The sequence below is a fragment of the Eurypyga helias genome, unplaced genomic scaffold, assembly GCF_000690775.1.
Source record: "Eurypyga helias isolate BGI_N326 unplaced genomic scaffold, ASM69077v1 scaffold27520, whole genome shotgun sequence".
NCBI classification, from domain to species: domain Eukaryota; kingdom Metazoa; phylum Chordata; class Aves; order Eurypygiformes; family Eurypygidae; genus Eurypyga; species Eurypyga helias.
In genome coordinates, this window is record NW_010226703.1 from 4132 (window position 1) to 18337 (window position 14206).

Below are 14206 nucleotides of genomic sequence, written 5' to 3' on the forward strand. Positions count from 1 at the left end.
AGGCACTTATTTCATGGTGCTTCAGCTGCAGGTGTAACCAAGCCTGTTTCTCAGCTGCCTGGTACCCTGGGGAGGCATTTGTGGAGGTGGAATGGGTTTTACCAGGCTCATACATATTCTTGCAGCTCATGTGTGCAGGCAGCAATGATGATAAAAGGCACAACAGCAGACCTGTCCCTCTTGTCTCCCACCATGAAGCTGCCCCAGGACTGCACACAGTGTGCATCCCCCGTGGCTGTAGACCTTGCTGTGTGCATGTGTGTCTACCTATGGACATCACAAAGCCATTGTCCTTCCATGCTCCCCGTGCTGGAAATGAAAAGCAAACTTACATTCTTGGAGACAGTGACTTAATTAAAAAAAAAAGGACCTAAAGGATTTGTAGCAGATAATCGGATTGATCCAAGTGCCTATCGAGCTGCAGTTGCGACCAAAGAGGCCAGTGTGATGGTACATAAGGAGGAAGCCTGCATTGCTGCTGTATCTGGCACTTGTGCGGACACTACACAGTGTGACCTGCTACAGTGTCTACACTTCTGCAAAAAAAGTTACAAAATTGGATCAAGTTTAGAGAAAAGCCAAGGAGATGATTGAAGGACTGGAGAAGACGCTCTGTAACAAGGCAGGCAAAGAGCTCAGCCTGCTCGCCTGAGCCAAAGCGAAGGTGCAAGGGTGTTTTATTGAAATGTGTGAGTATCTTGATGGGAACTTTGATAATAGAGAGCTCTACTGTCTTGCAGGTTACATTTGAAACCAGACAAGCTCTGAGTGGGGAAAAAAGCACTGGGGGGGGTGATTTGCTAATTGAATGACATGTCAAATATTGAAAGCAAGGTCTCTCTTTGCAAATGTTTAAATGGAGCGGGGTGTTTTTCTAAGAGATACCAGCCCTAGGTCAGCCACAGCTATTGCACGTGGATCAGGTATTAACTGGGGAAGCCCCGTGGCTGTGATTATACAAGCGCTCAGACTGGGTGACAGCAGCTGTCACTCCATGCTTGTGTTCTTACGGCAAGGGTGGATGGCAAAGGAGTTAAGGGACATAGAGAGGTTTGTCCAGAGGTACCCGCTGGGGTAAGTGCCAGTGAGCTTTCAGAAACATTTCCCTTTGCTTTTTATTTCACATGTAGCTGGCACTGTTGGCAGCCCCACAGCAGGCTGAGGCTGGGCTGGGGACACTGCTTATGTGGTAAACCAGGGAAAATTCTTTTTTAACAGAAACTTCTTTGCTGCTTGGAGTGCCACAGCCTGCCTACACAGCACTCGATCCTTTCCACTTCACCTTTGAGAGTGCAATTTGTTGTTTACAGCTTCCAGCGCCGTTCATGTGTGTGAGAAGGAGAGCATGTGAGTGTCAGCATCGGTCATACTTCTTTAATCATGCTGTTTCGAGGGGTATTTTTAATAGCACCGCTTTGCATCTCTGAGCACAGGCTTTCACTCGGGGCTGCTAACGCTGCACTGCAGCACCCAGCTGTTTTCTGTCTTAAGCAGTTTTGCATAGAGTTAAGCAGAGAAAGGCATGGGTGGGTAGTTGTGTTCATCATCTTCTACATTCCTACTCTGCTGCTGAGTCACAGAAGGAAAGATGACATAGAGATGTAGGTTAAATACACAAGAAGAGGAAAACAGGCTAAACCAGGATCATGTCTCCTCCAGTGCCAGCCAGTCGTGGCTCCAGTTTTGTCCTGCGGCATTTACCCACTTGGTCTGTCTGCTGTCTGTCTGTCTATCACCCGCTCTTTTCCTTTGGATTTAGCGTGGAAACTGAACATCCAGAACCATGACCACTCACGTCACGCTAGAGGATGCCTTGTCCAACGTGGACTTGCTGGAGGAGCTGCCTCTGCCAGACCAGCAGCCATGCATCGAACCGCCGCCATCCTCCATCATGTACCAGGTACCTTCAGCTCCCAGGGATGGTGGGGCAGGGAGGGTTGTTCTGGTAGCTTATGCAAAGCACAGGGATACATGGTGCTCTGAGAACTAGCTGAAAACATCCTGAGTTCACTATGTTTAAGGAAATGTTCAGATCTAGCCACAGATCTGTTCCCAAAGGCTTTGAAAGGAAAGCACTAGAGATTGGTAAAAAGGATCTTTAAGGCTGAGCAAGACATAAGGAAGTTAAAAATGAGGACCAGAGTGCATGAATGGGTAAGAAGCAGGAGATTAGATTTGTGATAACAGCAGAAAGTTCTCAGTGATGTTTTATTATGCACACATTTCTATGCTTCCTTTTTATGGTAGTGTATGCATCTAAAAATCAAAGTTCTGCCTGACTTTGGCCACCCTGTGCCTCTTGCATAGCTGGAGCTGAGGTCTGGGGAGCTGATGGCACGCGAGGCAGGCGCTACAATCGCTTCTCAGCCTTCAACAACCACAGGTTTAGCTGCAGCTGCACTGGCCAAGCACAGCTTGGCATGAGCCCAGGGCAGGGCTCAACCTCCTGCTTTCGGATCCACAGTGGGATGCCTCGGCTGCTTGGCCACCACACCCTGCCCCATAGCACACACCCAGGGTTAAATATAATATGGGGTTACTTTCTCCATCCTGCCAATCTGGAATTCATGACTTACCCGTGGCGGTGTATAAATACACCCGCACAGTGATTGCTGTGCCATGCACACAGGGGTCTGAAATTACAGTGTCTCTTTCAGCAGGTCAGACTGTGGGCTCGTTCAGTAGTGTTGGTATCTCTGCGGGCTATCAGACCCAAAGGCGGTTGTGGGCTGCTCAAATTTCAGCTCTCTCAAAATCTTGATATCATTTTTGCTTATCTCCTCTTTAAATCATTTTTAATCTTTGCTGGCTTGTGTCCTGTGAGGGTCTCAGGGTCCAGCCTTATGGCACAGCATCCTTTCAGGGCCATGAGTGTGTGCATACTGCTGGGCCTAAAAAAAACTCATCTAAACTGGCACTAGAGATATTGGCCAAACCTGTTTCCTCCTCATACTTGGTTTGTGTATAGCCCTCTCCCCTCCTAGCCAGAAATGCATCTGCAGCCTCAGCTTTTCTTGTCACATGTGATGTCATGGAGGCACTGAGAAGAGTAGCCCTGCGGCCACGGGTCTGTGCTCCCGGCCTTCCTACTCAGGAAATCAATTATTGAGGTGAACGCAGTAGCGGCGATGCTAATGTCATAGCAAGGAGCAGCTCTGGGCGCCTGGGACTTCCGTATGCTCTGCCCTCCAGCAGATACCATCAGCCAGCCTCTGCAGAGGAAATTACTCGCACGCAGAGTGTGTGAGCAGGCACTTGGTGCAGGGAGGCTGAGGAGCTGCTTTTTCATCCCTTGCCCTGCTTTGCACTGACTTACTCCCCTCTTCCATCCCAAAGCAGTAGCTCAGCTTCCAGAACAACTGTTCATCCCAGAGCATCTGCTTGCAGGAGCAACACTAGCGCTGATAATAACGTCTGGATGAGTGCTGACGTTCATATTTATGTTTTCTAGACATCTTGTTCCCTGCCCTTTCTGTGTGTTTATTCTTTGCGATTCCTGACTTCCCCTAGCAGCCAGGGCACAAATAGAAATTAATGAGGCTGCATCTGTCTTTGAGTTACCAAGCTAAAATCTTTAGAATAATTGCTGTAAGTTCACTCTCTGGTGTGGCTGCAATTCCAACCGATCCTCACCTGGTTGGCCTTGATTTTTACAAGGGTTTGTCAGTTGTGATTGCCGTATTTTCCCACATATAATCTGCAGGATTTCCCCTAAGAAACGTGTGATTCAGGAGCATCTCAGGCTGCACGTATGAATCTACTTCAGACGCAGAGGTGCAGCACCTCAAATTGTTCATAAGCTGCTCCCATGCCCCAGGAGCCCTACTGCTTCTGCTGTTTGCCAACACACCCCACTCTGGACTGTATCAGGGGAGCAACCAACTAGCTGTATTTTAATCCCCCTCTCTCCCTTTCACCCATAGGCTAATTTTGACACCAACTTTGAAGACAGAAATGCCTTTGTGACCGGCATTGCCAGGTACATCGAGCAAGCGACGGTGCACTCCAGCATGGTGAGTCCCCTGGGTGCTGCCCCAGTGATGCTGAGCCTGCGGTGTGTGCCCTGCCCCAGCAACACCTCTCTGTTTTTCAGAATGAAATGCTGGAAGAAGGCCACGAGTACGCTGTGATGCTTTACACATGGAGGAGCTGCTCACGAGCCATCCCCCAGGTACTCCAGCCCTTCCCAGGCAGGGATGTTCCCAGAGCACCTACTAAGTTTTGTTTTCAATGGGGGTTAGTTTGGACTGGAGACAGAAGAACAAAAAAGCAGATAGAAAGGTTGAAAAGAGAAACCACCAACTCTTCAAGTTGTCCTCTCCCCACCAAAGTCTCAACCACTCAGCAGCTGGTAGCTGTTTCAGAAGCAGATCTGTACTGCTGCCCTAGCAAAGGGCATCTGCCCTGCAATCTGATGCTCCATCCCTGCACTCCGCTCCATCCCTGATGGCCCCCAGCTCAGTCACACTCACTCTAAGTCGACTGCTTTATATACATTATTTTGTTTCACAAGCCCCTCCGCTGCTTCCCAAAGCAGTCATTCCTGAAATTGTTTCATCCCCGCAGCTTCTTTGTCCTACAGCTGCTAACAGGGCTCAACTGAGCACAGCTGTGGTCCAGCACGGTACTTGGGGTAGTGCTGTGTTTTGTCACTTGGGTCTTTATCCACTTCTCTGTCTGAGGCTGGGTAGTCTGCTTGAATTAAAGCAGCGTGGTTATTTCCTTCCTGATGTGCTGCCCAAATATTTTTCTTTCTCATGTTGTGGGGGGATGGAGTTTGCTTCAGACGAAGGCAGTTTGGTTTTGGAAGTTGAGAGCAAAATCATTGGATGTGGTTTATGTCACGCTTTCCTCATACAATTGTATGGTATCATACCATTACATGGTATCAGGAACTTCAGCTTCAGTTCAAAATAGCCCCGGTGCTGAGTGGGACTCTTGCATTGTCTGAAGAAGGGAGCCCAGGCAGCCTGGGATGAAAACAGCAAGTCCTCTAGAGATGTGGCAGGCCGAAGCTCTCCCTGACTTTCACAGAGCAGATTAGGCAGCTGGGGCAGGTTTCGGCATCCCACACTGCTGCCCCAGACTCTGGGCTGTTCTCTCTGCTCCCTTGGGAGCCCCTGAATTGTAGGTGTGGTGCGAGGATGCATGTAGGAGCACTTCAGTATGCCAGAAACATTTTCCCAAATGCCCTTTTTTGCTGCTGATATACCTGAAGGCCCTGATATACCCCCACACTTGATGTCTTCTCCTCTACTCTTAGTTCTGCTTCAGCTGTTTTCTAGTCCTTTTCTCTCCAACCTGAATTTCAGTGCCTTCATCCTGCAAACACCTACAGACATGAATAAGGTTGCCCACGTGTCCCACTGATTCAGACTCCAGCTCAGAGCTTGTCTTCCACAGTGTGAACACGTGCTGGACCACTGCAAAAACACCGGCTGACAGTGCGTCAGGGCGGGTGCAGTGCAGTTCCATTAACCCTACGGATAAAAGGGTCTGCAGCGCTTCCATGGGGCCAGAAAAAAGTATTTCCATGTGGCTGACAATGCCCATGTTCGTAATTCCCTGGGAAAGGTCAAACCTCAGCTCCCCTCGGGTTATACTCTGCTGACGATATCATAAGATGCAGCCCTGGGGAGATTTCTGCCATCGATTTGCTTATTTCCCATTTGTATTTGATGCTGTGCTGCTGTTGCCCCTCCTGGCTACACTAACAGAAGGCAGGGCGATGCTCAGCTGATCGCACAACAGTGCTACAGATCATCTGTTTTGGTGTTTTAGTGTCCTCCCATCCCAGTCGCCCCCATGACATTTGTGCCTCTCCAAGCGCAGCTTGTGGGGTCCCTGCTCTCTGCCCTGACCTCCCCCCAGGGCTGCAGGCAATGCCATGTGTGATGGAGCAACCAGACACCACAGCAGAGGGGTCATTTATACATTCACCAGATTGGACCTTGCAGTGACCCCTGTGCATTGCCATGGGGCACGTGGCTGTGGCCAGGGGGGTCCTGTCCGCAGCCCCCAGCCTGGCTGCTCTGTCTTGTACAACTCCCTCTGCTACATCAGGGACTGCGGTTTTACAGAGGAAGAACACTGGAGGGGACTTTTTACAAGGGCCTGTAGTGACAGGACAAGGGGGAACGGGAACAAATTGTAAGTGGGGGGGCTTAGATTAGATATCAGGAAGAAATTCTTCATGGAGAGGGTGGTGAGGCACTGGGACAGGTTGCCCAGAGAAGCTGTGGATGCCCCATCCCTGGCTGTCTTCAAGGCCAGGCTGGATGAGGCTTGGAGCAACCTGGTCCAGTGGAAGGTGCCCCTGCCCATGGCAGGGGGGTTGGAACTAGATGGTCTTTAAGGTCCCTTCCAACCCAAACCATCCTGTGATTCTACGAACAGACCCTACACCGAAATGTGCACCGCTCCTCCCTGCTGCAAGCTGCATCCTCATGGCCATCAGTATTGCCTGAAACACCAGGGCAGGGACATTAGATTCCCCACTACAGAGAGGGCAGATACTTTTGCATCTTCCCACATGTAAAGCTAGCTCATTTGTCCCCTTGTGCCCTGTGGATCAGCTGCTGGGCTACTAAATTTGCACTAGAGCTGTCAGTCCCATCACAGCCTTGTGTCAGCAACAACTGGAAACAAAACCAGAGGAAGACAGCAGGATGCATTGCCTGGGCCAGTTGGGATTTTCCCTAAAAGTTTGGTAATGACTCCAAGTAACTGTTTGGAAGTTAGATGGATGACAACTGAATAAGTCCTTAAATTTAGCTTCCTAGGATTCTAGTGAGGGTGACTCACTTCATTGTTGCTAGCCACATACAAGCCTAGTGATTTTTAACATGTCAGCAACAGAACCAAAATTATCCCAGTGAGGCTATAGCAGAGCCATAGCCTAGTGTCCATGGGAATTTGCAACACACAGTCTCTGGTAACTTTATGGTAGAACATTCCCACATTATGCAGCAAGTCCAGACCCCGTATTGCATGTGTTCTACCCCAGACAAATGCATTCCAAGATTTTTATTTCTCAGAGTCAGGATTGTGCCTGTTTATAATACATAGAGAGAATTCCACACCTGAGAAACAGGTCCTTCTGCCATCACCTATTGCCTTGAGAGCAAGCTCCCTCTTGGGTCCCTCCGTTGTCCTCAAACAGGGACAGGATTCACTGTGAAACACGCAGGGGATGGTGGCCATCACGGTCCGCAGCCGTGTTAGGAACTCCGATGCTGACGAGGAGCATTTGTCTTTGCAATGTAGGTGAAATGTAATGAACAGCCAAACCGAGTGGAGATTTATGAGAAGACGGTGGAAGTCCTGGAGCCAGAAGTCACCAAGCTTATGAAGTTCATGTATTTTCAGGTAAGTGATCAAGGATAGAGGCAAAAATAATTTATTAATCTGCTGTTAACTTATCCTAAGCAGGGCTGTGATATCTGTGCCTGCCAGGCCAGCTTGGAGAGCCCCTGAGCACCCTGATAGGTCTTTTCCTTGGAGCCACCAGAAGAAACCCGAGACCTGTCTGAAGGAAAACTTGTCCCCCTTGCTCAGCCATGAGTTCTTGCATACGAGTTGGGAATGCGCACACCCAAGCCTCTGAAGTTCATGGAGGACCAGAGCCCCCGCACTATGGAGCTAATGGGTGGCACAGGCTCCTGTTGTTCTGGGCTGTTGGCTGGTGGACCTGAGGAGCTCTTTCTCCCTCGGCACCAGCACAGCTCGCTCTCCTGCTCTTTGAAAGCCAGGAAGAGGAGAGGGCTGGTGGTACAGCTGGTGCCTGGGGTGGGATGCAGCCAGAGACCCTCCCGCTGTGCTAGAGGGAACAGGGAGGTGCTCACAGGCCCCTAAACTCAGGGATCAGCTGGCAAAGAGCACCAAAGCTTAAATTTAGTGGTCACTATGCTTGGGGCACTTGACAAAATAACACGCTTAGATCCCAGCAGAGCAATGACCATGTGGCAAACACTGAGCTGGCATGGGCTCCAGGGACCTCTTCCCATCACCACCTGCTTTTATAACTGCCTGCAGCTGCGTTTCACCACCATTTTTAGGTTTTATGTCCTATGAGATCTTTATGCACCACCTGAAAAACTGAAGCCTGGTTTTGCAGAACATGCTGCACTTGAGGCAGGCACAAACGGAGGGTTTTGAGCTCCCCCGCAGCACTGGAGAATGTCTGCAGTGGTTTGTAATGCTGCTTTGTTTCATGGCGACAGTGGAGAGGGACCATGGAGCCTTGATCCCCAGCAGAAAAATGCTTTTGGGTGGTGGAGGAGGGTCCCATCGTGGCGTGGTGACTGCACGTGAGCTGCTGCTGAGATGCCCCTGTCCCATGCTTTCCAGCGCAAGGCTATTGAGCGGTTCTGCAGCGAGGTGAAGCGTCTGTGCCATGCTGAGCGGAGGAAGGATTTTGTCTCTGAGGCCTATCTCCTCACGCTCGGCAAGTTCATTAACATGTTTGCCGTCCTGGATGAGCTGAAGAACATGAAGTGCAGTGTCAAAAATGACCACTCCGCCTACAAAAGGTGAGAGGGGGTGAAGCAGCGGGAGCGGCACCAGGACTGTGCCTGGTCTGCCCAGCAGTGAGGTCAGGGGCATGAGGAGGCTGGAGGATGGGTTTCTGCACTGTTGTAGGCACTCTGTGAGTTGAGGCAAATCTCTGAGCCCCACTGTGTTTTGGTTCCCTCTTGGAAATGAGGAAAGAGCAGAGCTCTGCAGCAGGGAAGCTCTGAGTCTGCTGCATTGCAGCTGCAGGTGAAACAGGGAAGACGGGGGGGTGAGGGTCTCACGTTGGGTGAGTGATCCTCGGCGAGATGTTGATTTTTTTCTCTTCCAGAGCTGCCCAATTTCTGCGGAAGATGGCAGACCCCCAGTCCATCCAGGAGTCCCAGAACCTCTCCATGTTCCTGGCGAACCACAACCGCATCACACAGGTAGGTCCCTTTCCTCTGAACCACTTACCTTTCTGTGGGTAGAGAGCAGCCACAATCTCACCAGGGCTGAGCGTGCTTCAGACTGGACTGTGGCGATAGCTGCCTTCTTTGTTGGGTCATTGCCACTGACCTCTGATGGTTCTAGCAATATTTCCTTCTCCTGGGTCATCCTGGGTGGCTTTAAAGGTCTCTGTGTCAAGACAAGAGTGAAGGTCTAAAAGATGCAAGAGCAGCTCTCAGGAGGGGTTTCTGCCAGAAACTCTTCTGCTGTTTTCCCCAGTAAATCCATCCAGTCCGTCCCTGTGACTGCATGGGGACTGCAGATTAGAGCCAGGACCCTCCATGCTCTGCAGGCTCTGTAGACTCTGCTCATTAGGCAAAATATTTCATAGAGACAGCAGAGAGTCAGAAATTCTGCTTCTGAAGCATCTTTCCTTACATCTCACCATCTGACATTTGGCTGTTGTGATCAGTCTGAAAGGGAGAGCTGTCCTGCAGAAGGAAGGTTGTTCCTTACAAGTGGTACTATGAGGTCAATCTTCTGCCTGTAACTTAAAAGCACACAGATGGGGTTTGAAGAAACCTCTTATCACTCTACTCTGAATCCTTCATACGTGTTTGTCCCTGGTTCCTGCTGTCCTCTGTCCATGTGGGTAATGTGGCCCCTGTTGATGTTTCAGTGTCTGCACCAACAACTAGAGGTTATCCCTGGCTATGAGGAATTGCTGGCTGATATTGTCAACATCTGTGTGGATTACTATGAAAACAAGATGTACCTCACTCCCAGTGAGAAACACATGCTCTTAAAGGTGAGATTCGGCCATGCTTATGGGGCTGGGTGCTTGCATAGTTTCACTTTTGTTTTAGTAAAATGAAATTCCCTCCTGGGACAGTTTCTCTTCATTTTCTTTATTTTTTGCTCCTTTGGGTTTACATGCATCCCTTCGCTGCAGGGCCAGCGTCCTCTGGACACTCGGGTGGCGGAGATGGGAAGGCTCTTTGCATGCAGCACCAAAGCTGCCCTCCTCCTGATCCTGTTGCCCTTCTGATTGCTGTTACTTTGTGTCTTCTGCTGCAATACCTCAATCCTCGCATTTTCACCTCTTCTTCGTAGCTGATGGCCATGGGTTGGAGATGTCCCACGCCAGTCCTCTGAAGTGTCACCTCTGTCAGGCATTGCCATGAACTGCCTCTGTTCCTGCTTTAACTTGGACCTTCTCCCATTATTTCTCTCCTGTCCTTTATGGCCTTCTCCCACATTCCCATAAAAAAATCTATCGCTTTCCTCTGCTCTTCCCCATCTCTATGTCTATCTTTCCCCCCAGTCCTTCCCAAGGTTGCCAGCAGCGCTGCCTGCCTGGGACTAAGCATGTGTGTGGTGGTGGTCTCCAGCTGGTGGATGAACACACTGTTGGGCACTCTGCATTCTCCAGAGCGAGAAGGGGGTTTTCTGCTGTGCATGGATGTGTGAGATCATGGGCTTGAGCTGGATAACCTTACAGGACATGCCAAAACCGCCACCAGCTTTGCAACCCTGAATTTTCTGCTTAATGCCCATTCCCAGCAATAATTCCCTGCAGAAGGCAGATCCTTCTACGTTAGGTTTCCTGACTGTAAAGAACCCTCAAGATGAACATGCCAAAGTATCTTCTTGTTCTGTATATTTGTCCTTACTGTAAGTCAGTTATTACAGTGATTGCAGTCACTATTACTGTAAGAACTTTATTACCACAGTGTGAGTCAACTAAGGTTCTTTGAAGGATAATGTGAGTAGTTTTAATATCTGTAATGATTTGAACAGAATCAATCCATCCTGTGTCCTCTGTCTGCCATGTACATACTTGCAGATGTGTGCACATTTTATACAGTCTTCTCATGAGTGTCAGGTGGTACAGCAGCCTGAAATGGTCTTTACTACTGCAAAGTGATGGAGAGCTGTCTTTGGCTTGTGCTGCTGACTTCACCCTAATGAAACCTAGCCTTTCCGTCTTCTCCAGGTGATGGGGTTTGGCCTGTATCTCATGGATGGGAATGTCAGCAACATTTACAAGTTGGACGCCAAGAAGAGAATCAACCTTAGCAAAATAGACAAATTCTTCAAGGTCAGTGACCTGTCTGGGTGAGGTTGGAGTGTATTACAGACCAGTGAATTCACAACCCATACCCTTGCATGTGCTGCCAGCAAAAAACAAACTGCAGGAATCACTTACAGGGCCAAAAAACTGAAAGGGTTGAAAAATTATCTAGGCGGAAGGATGAAGAATGGGGTTGCTGTGAACGCGGATGGGCACAGAGCTGCAGCATGGGTGAGACGAGCGATGCCGACCCGTGGTGCTAGCCAGGCTGCGGATGTGTGAGCGGTGCCTGGGGCTGGCTCTGCTCCCGTGCTGCTGGCACTGGAGCTGGGGAGCCAGTGGGAGCCAAGGGCCCTGCACGTCCTTGCTGGGCAGCTGGCTGCTGCTGCAACTCTGCCTACATCCTGCCAAGGGGCAGGGATGGGGACAGCGCATGGGAGGTCTGTTTTGTGGACCAGGGCAAGGCACACCAGACTGACATCGCTTCTATCTCTGCACGTTTCTGAGGCAGGTTTGCAGTCTCCTGAGGAGCACTGTTATTTCAGGTCACTGGCTGGTTTGCTGAGGTGGTGATGGTTGTACTCCCCTTTCTCTCAGTGAGCTGCTGAGCTGAGGGATGGGGACACTGCTAGCCAGCTATTGTGTGATCTGGCAGTCTTATTCTGTGTATAAACTGTCCTCTCTGTAGGACAGAAAAAGCTGCTTGGGGAGCTTGTGTCAGCTGGAACTGGGAGGTGCTCAGTGAGTTCCTCAAAGGGCTCATGTGGTGGTTTCATAAACCATATTTGTCTTATCTGAGATCTGGGTTTTGGGGAAGGACCTGTGAGAACCAGGTGCTCCCAGTGACAGGGTGGGAAGCAGCCGTGCAGCCTCCCCCTGCCCACACACATGTACAGCCCATGGCTGGTCTGGAGCTGTCGACTTGGCTGCATTGCCCCAGGGCCACTTAGCACAAGAAGTCTTTGGAATAACCCTGTTGCTTCCCCCCAAAATGTGGTGTGTGTGCAAGCCGCCAGCCACTGGTGGCAGACAAAGCGGGGGCTGAAGACCCCGTGCGGCACTGCCTGTGGTATTTGCAGGGGAAATGACATCTCCTTCCATTGCTCCTGGGCACAGGCTGGGTCTAGGAGGCATCTCAGGTTTGGGGTGGGTCAGCTCCAAGAGGCATGGTGGGATCTAGCAAGGAGCAAACACGTTGGCAGCAAAGAATAATAGTATAGCAGGACAGCAGAATAACTTCCCAGATGGAGCAATTAGTTTTCTTTTAGACTTGCTGAGTTTCATCAGTCCTTCTGAGATGGAAAGATTAGTTTTTGTTACTAACATGTGCTCCACGTTAGTGAAAAGGAGAGAATGATGATTTCTAGGGGGTCACAGAGCACTCCTTCCCCATCACTCTCAGCAGAGTGGCTTCTCCCTGCTGCTTTACCCAGAGAGCTGCTGAGGAGCCTAAAAGACAAGGTTGGTGGTGACAGGGTACAGGCTGCCTCCCTGCTTATTGTCCAGCTTGCAGGTTATAGATGATGTGCTGGGTCTGTGCAAGGGGAGGGGATGGGCAGGCCCAGATACCTGGTTCATGGAAGGTTGGTGTAGCAGCTGCAGCATCCTCACTCTGACTTAGTGGAGACCTATATACTCCAATTTCCATCATCTCCTGGAGACAGCTCTGAGAGCAGGGCTCAAACTCCCCACGGGGAACCTCCCTCGTGGATGGGGTGATAATGAGGTGGTTGAATACTCTCTCACTGGGGACACCGCAGAGGACTGCAACGCTGCAAAGATGATTTATCACGCCATCCTTCCGGGTCTTCCGAGTTTTTCCTGGTTCCGCCTTGCTAATTCAACTGAATCTCAGTTTAAATCAAGCCCTCAGTGTAATCTGTAGGGTTTGGTCACCTTGCTGCATTCAAACAGATTTGCTGATCATTGTAAAGTGCTGTGGGCCATCAGAAAATCAGGTAAAATATCTTCCATTGCCTGGAATAACTTTCTCCTTTCCAGCTTTTTTTCTGTTTGCACTTCTCCAGCATCTGCTGTGGTCTCACCTAATCAGTTAAGTACCACTCCAGACTATCAGTTCTCAATAAGAAATGGCCAACTACTCCTCTTACTACATCTGCTTATTGCCTTCTGATTAAATTTCTAGTGGATTGACCAGGAATTTGAGTAGTGAAAATGAACTACCCCTTCATTTAAACCTTTTATGAAAGCGCCAGTGGGAATCCCTGATGACAGACAGCATTGTACATCCTCCATACAAGCCAGCCTGAGAAGAGAAGGACATGATAATAGGACAGGGAATTTGCCACCATATTCCCAGAATTTTGGGGCAGGGCTTTTGTAGCTGAGTAAGTGTGAAGCTTCAAATTTTACTGAAGCTGTTTGGTAGCTCCTGGTTGAATTTTGTTTGTAGTTGAAAACTTAGAGAAGCAGGGACCTGTCTGAGCTTGAGATACGTTCAGTGCACTTTGAATTTATTACCATCCATATCCTCCTGAGATGTAAAGGGTGAGCTTCTCTTTTTGCTGTGAAAAGAGCCTTTCCTCTGGCTGGTTACAGCACTGGCCATAACCAGCCTGACAGCAGTGAGTCCAGGGCTCCAGAACGCTCGCAGAGGGTGATTTTCCTCGCACAAAAAAAGCCTTGTGAACATTTTCAATCACTTCCTAGGAGTGAAATGACCCTGAGTCCAGGTTTGCACCTTGCTTTAAACAGCCTGACACTTACATAGCTTCAGAGACACAGGATGCTGTTTCCTAGTCCCTTGTGTTGCGCTGGGGCCACGGGCTCTCTCTCCGCTGTCTTCCAACCATCTTTTGTTTTCTTTTCCAGCAGCTGCAGGTGGTTCCTTTATTCGGCGATATGCAGATAGAACTGGCCAGATACATTAAGACCAGTGCTCACTATGAGGAGAACAAATCCAAGTGAGTGCCTGCCATAATGTCTCTTGGCTTCTGTGTGTGTCCCGAAAGCCGCGGGAGCTGCGGCTCTCCGGCGTGCGTGAGGTCTGTGCACGGGTACCCATGTGTGTCCCTGTGAGGTGTGAGTCCCGGCGTGCCAGCTCTGTGTGCACGTGTGTCCCTGTCCCTGCATGGGAAGATGTCCTCGCTGGCCCCCGATTGTGTGCGTGCGCAGGCAGCTCCGAGCCGACGGGTCACCGTAGCCCCGCGTGCAGGCAGCAGAGCAGGCATG

The 14206-nt window shown here is 50.0% G+C and overlaps 1 protein-coding gene across 1 annotated transcript; it reads left to right on the plus strand.

The window, feature by feature from the left end:
* The first annotated feature begins 1783 nt into the window (after nt 1–1783).
* LOC104511503 (cytoplasmic FMR1-interacting protein 2-like) lies at nt 1784–14114 on the plus strand. The gene is made up of 9 exons (XM_010154151.1): nt 1784–1900; nt 3924–4013; nt 4094–4171; nt 7267–7368; nt 8350–8531; nt 8843–8939; nt 9620–9748; nt 10937–11041; nt 13847–14114. Exons 1-9 carry the CDS (start codon nt 1784–1786, stop codon nt 13940–13942), a joined length of 996 nt encoding a protein of 331 aa, XP_010152453.1. The 3' UTR covers nt 13943–14114.
* Nucleotides 14115–14206: the final 92 nt, after the last annotated feature.

What these genes read in the sequence shown, in the direction of transcription:
- LOC104511503 (XM_010154151.1), top strand. Translation starts at nt 1,784, where the DNA reads ATGACCACTCACGTCACGCTAGAGGATGCCTTGTCCAACGTGGACTTG. An exon ending in ACCACAACCGCATCACACAG is followed by an intron (nt 8,940 to 9,619) that starts GTAGGTCCCTTT and finishes TTGATGTTTCAG; the next exon opens with TGTCTGCACCAACAACTAGA. An exon ending in AGAAACACATGCTCTTAAAG is followed by an intron (nt 9,749 to 10,936) that starts GTGAGATTCGGC and finishes CGTCTTCTCCAG; the next exon opens with GTGATGGGGTTTGGCCTGTA.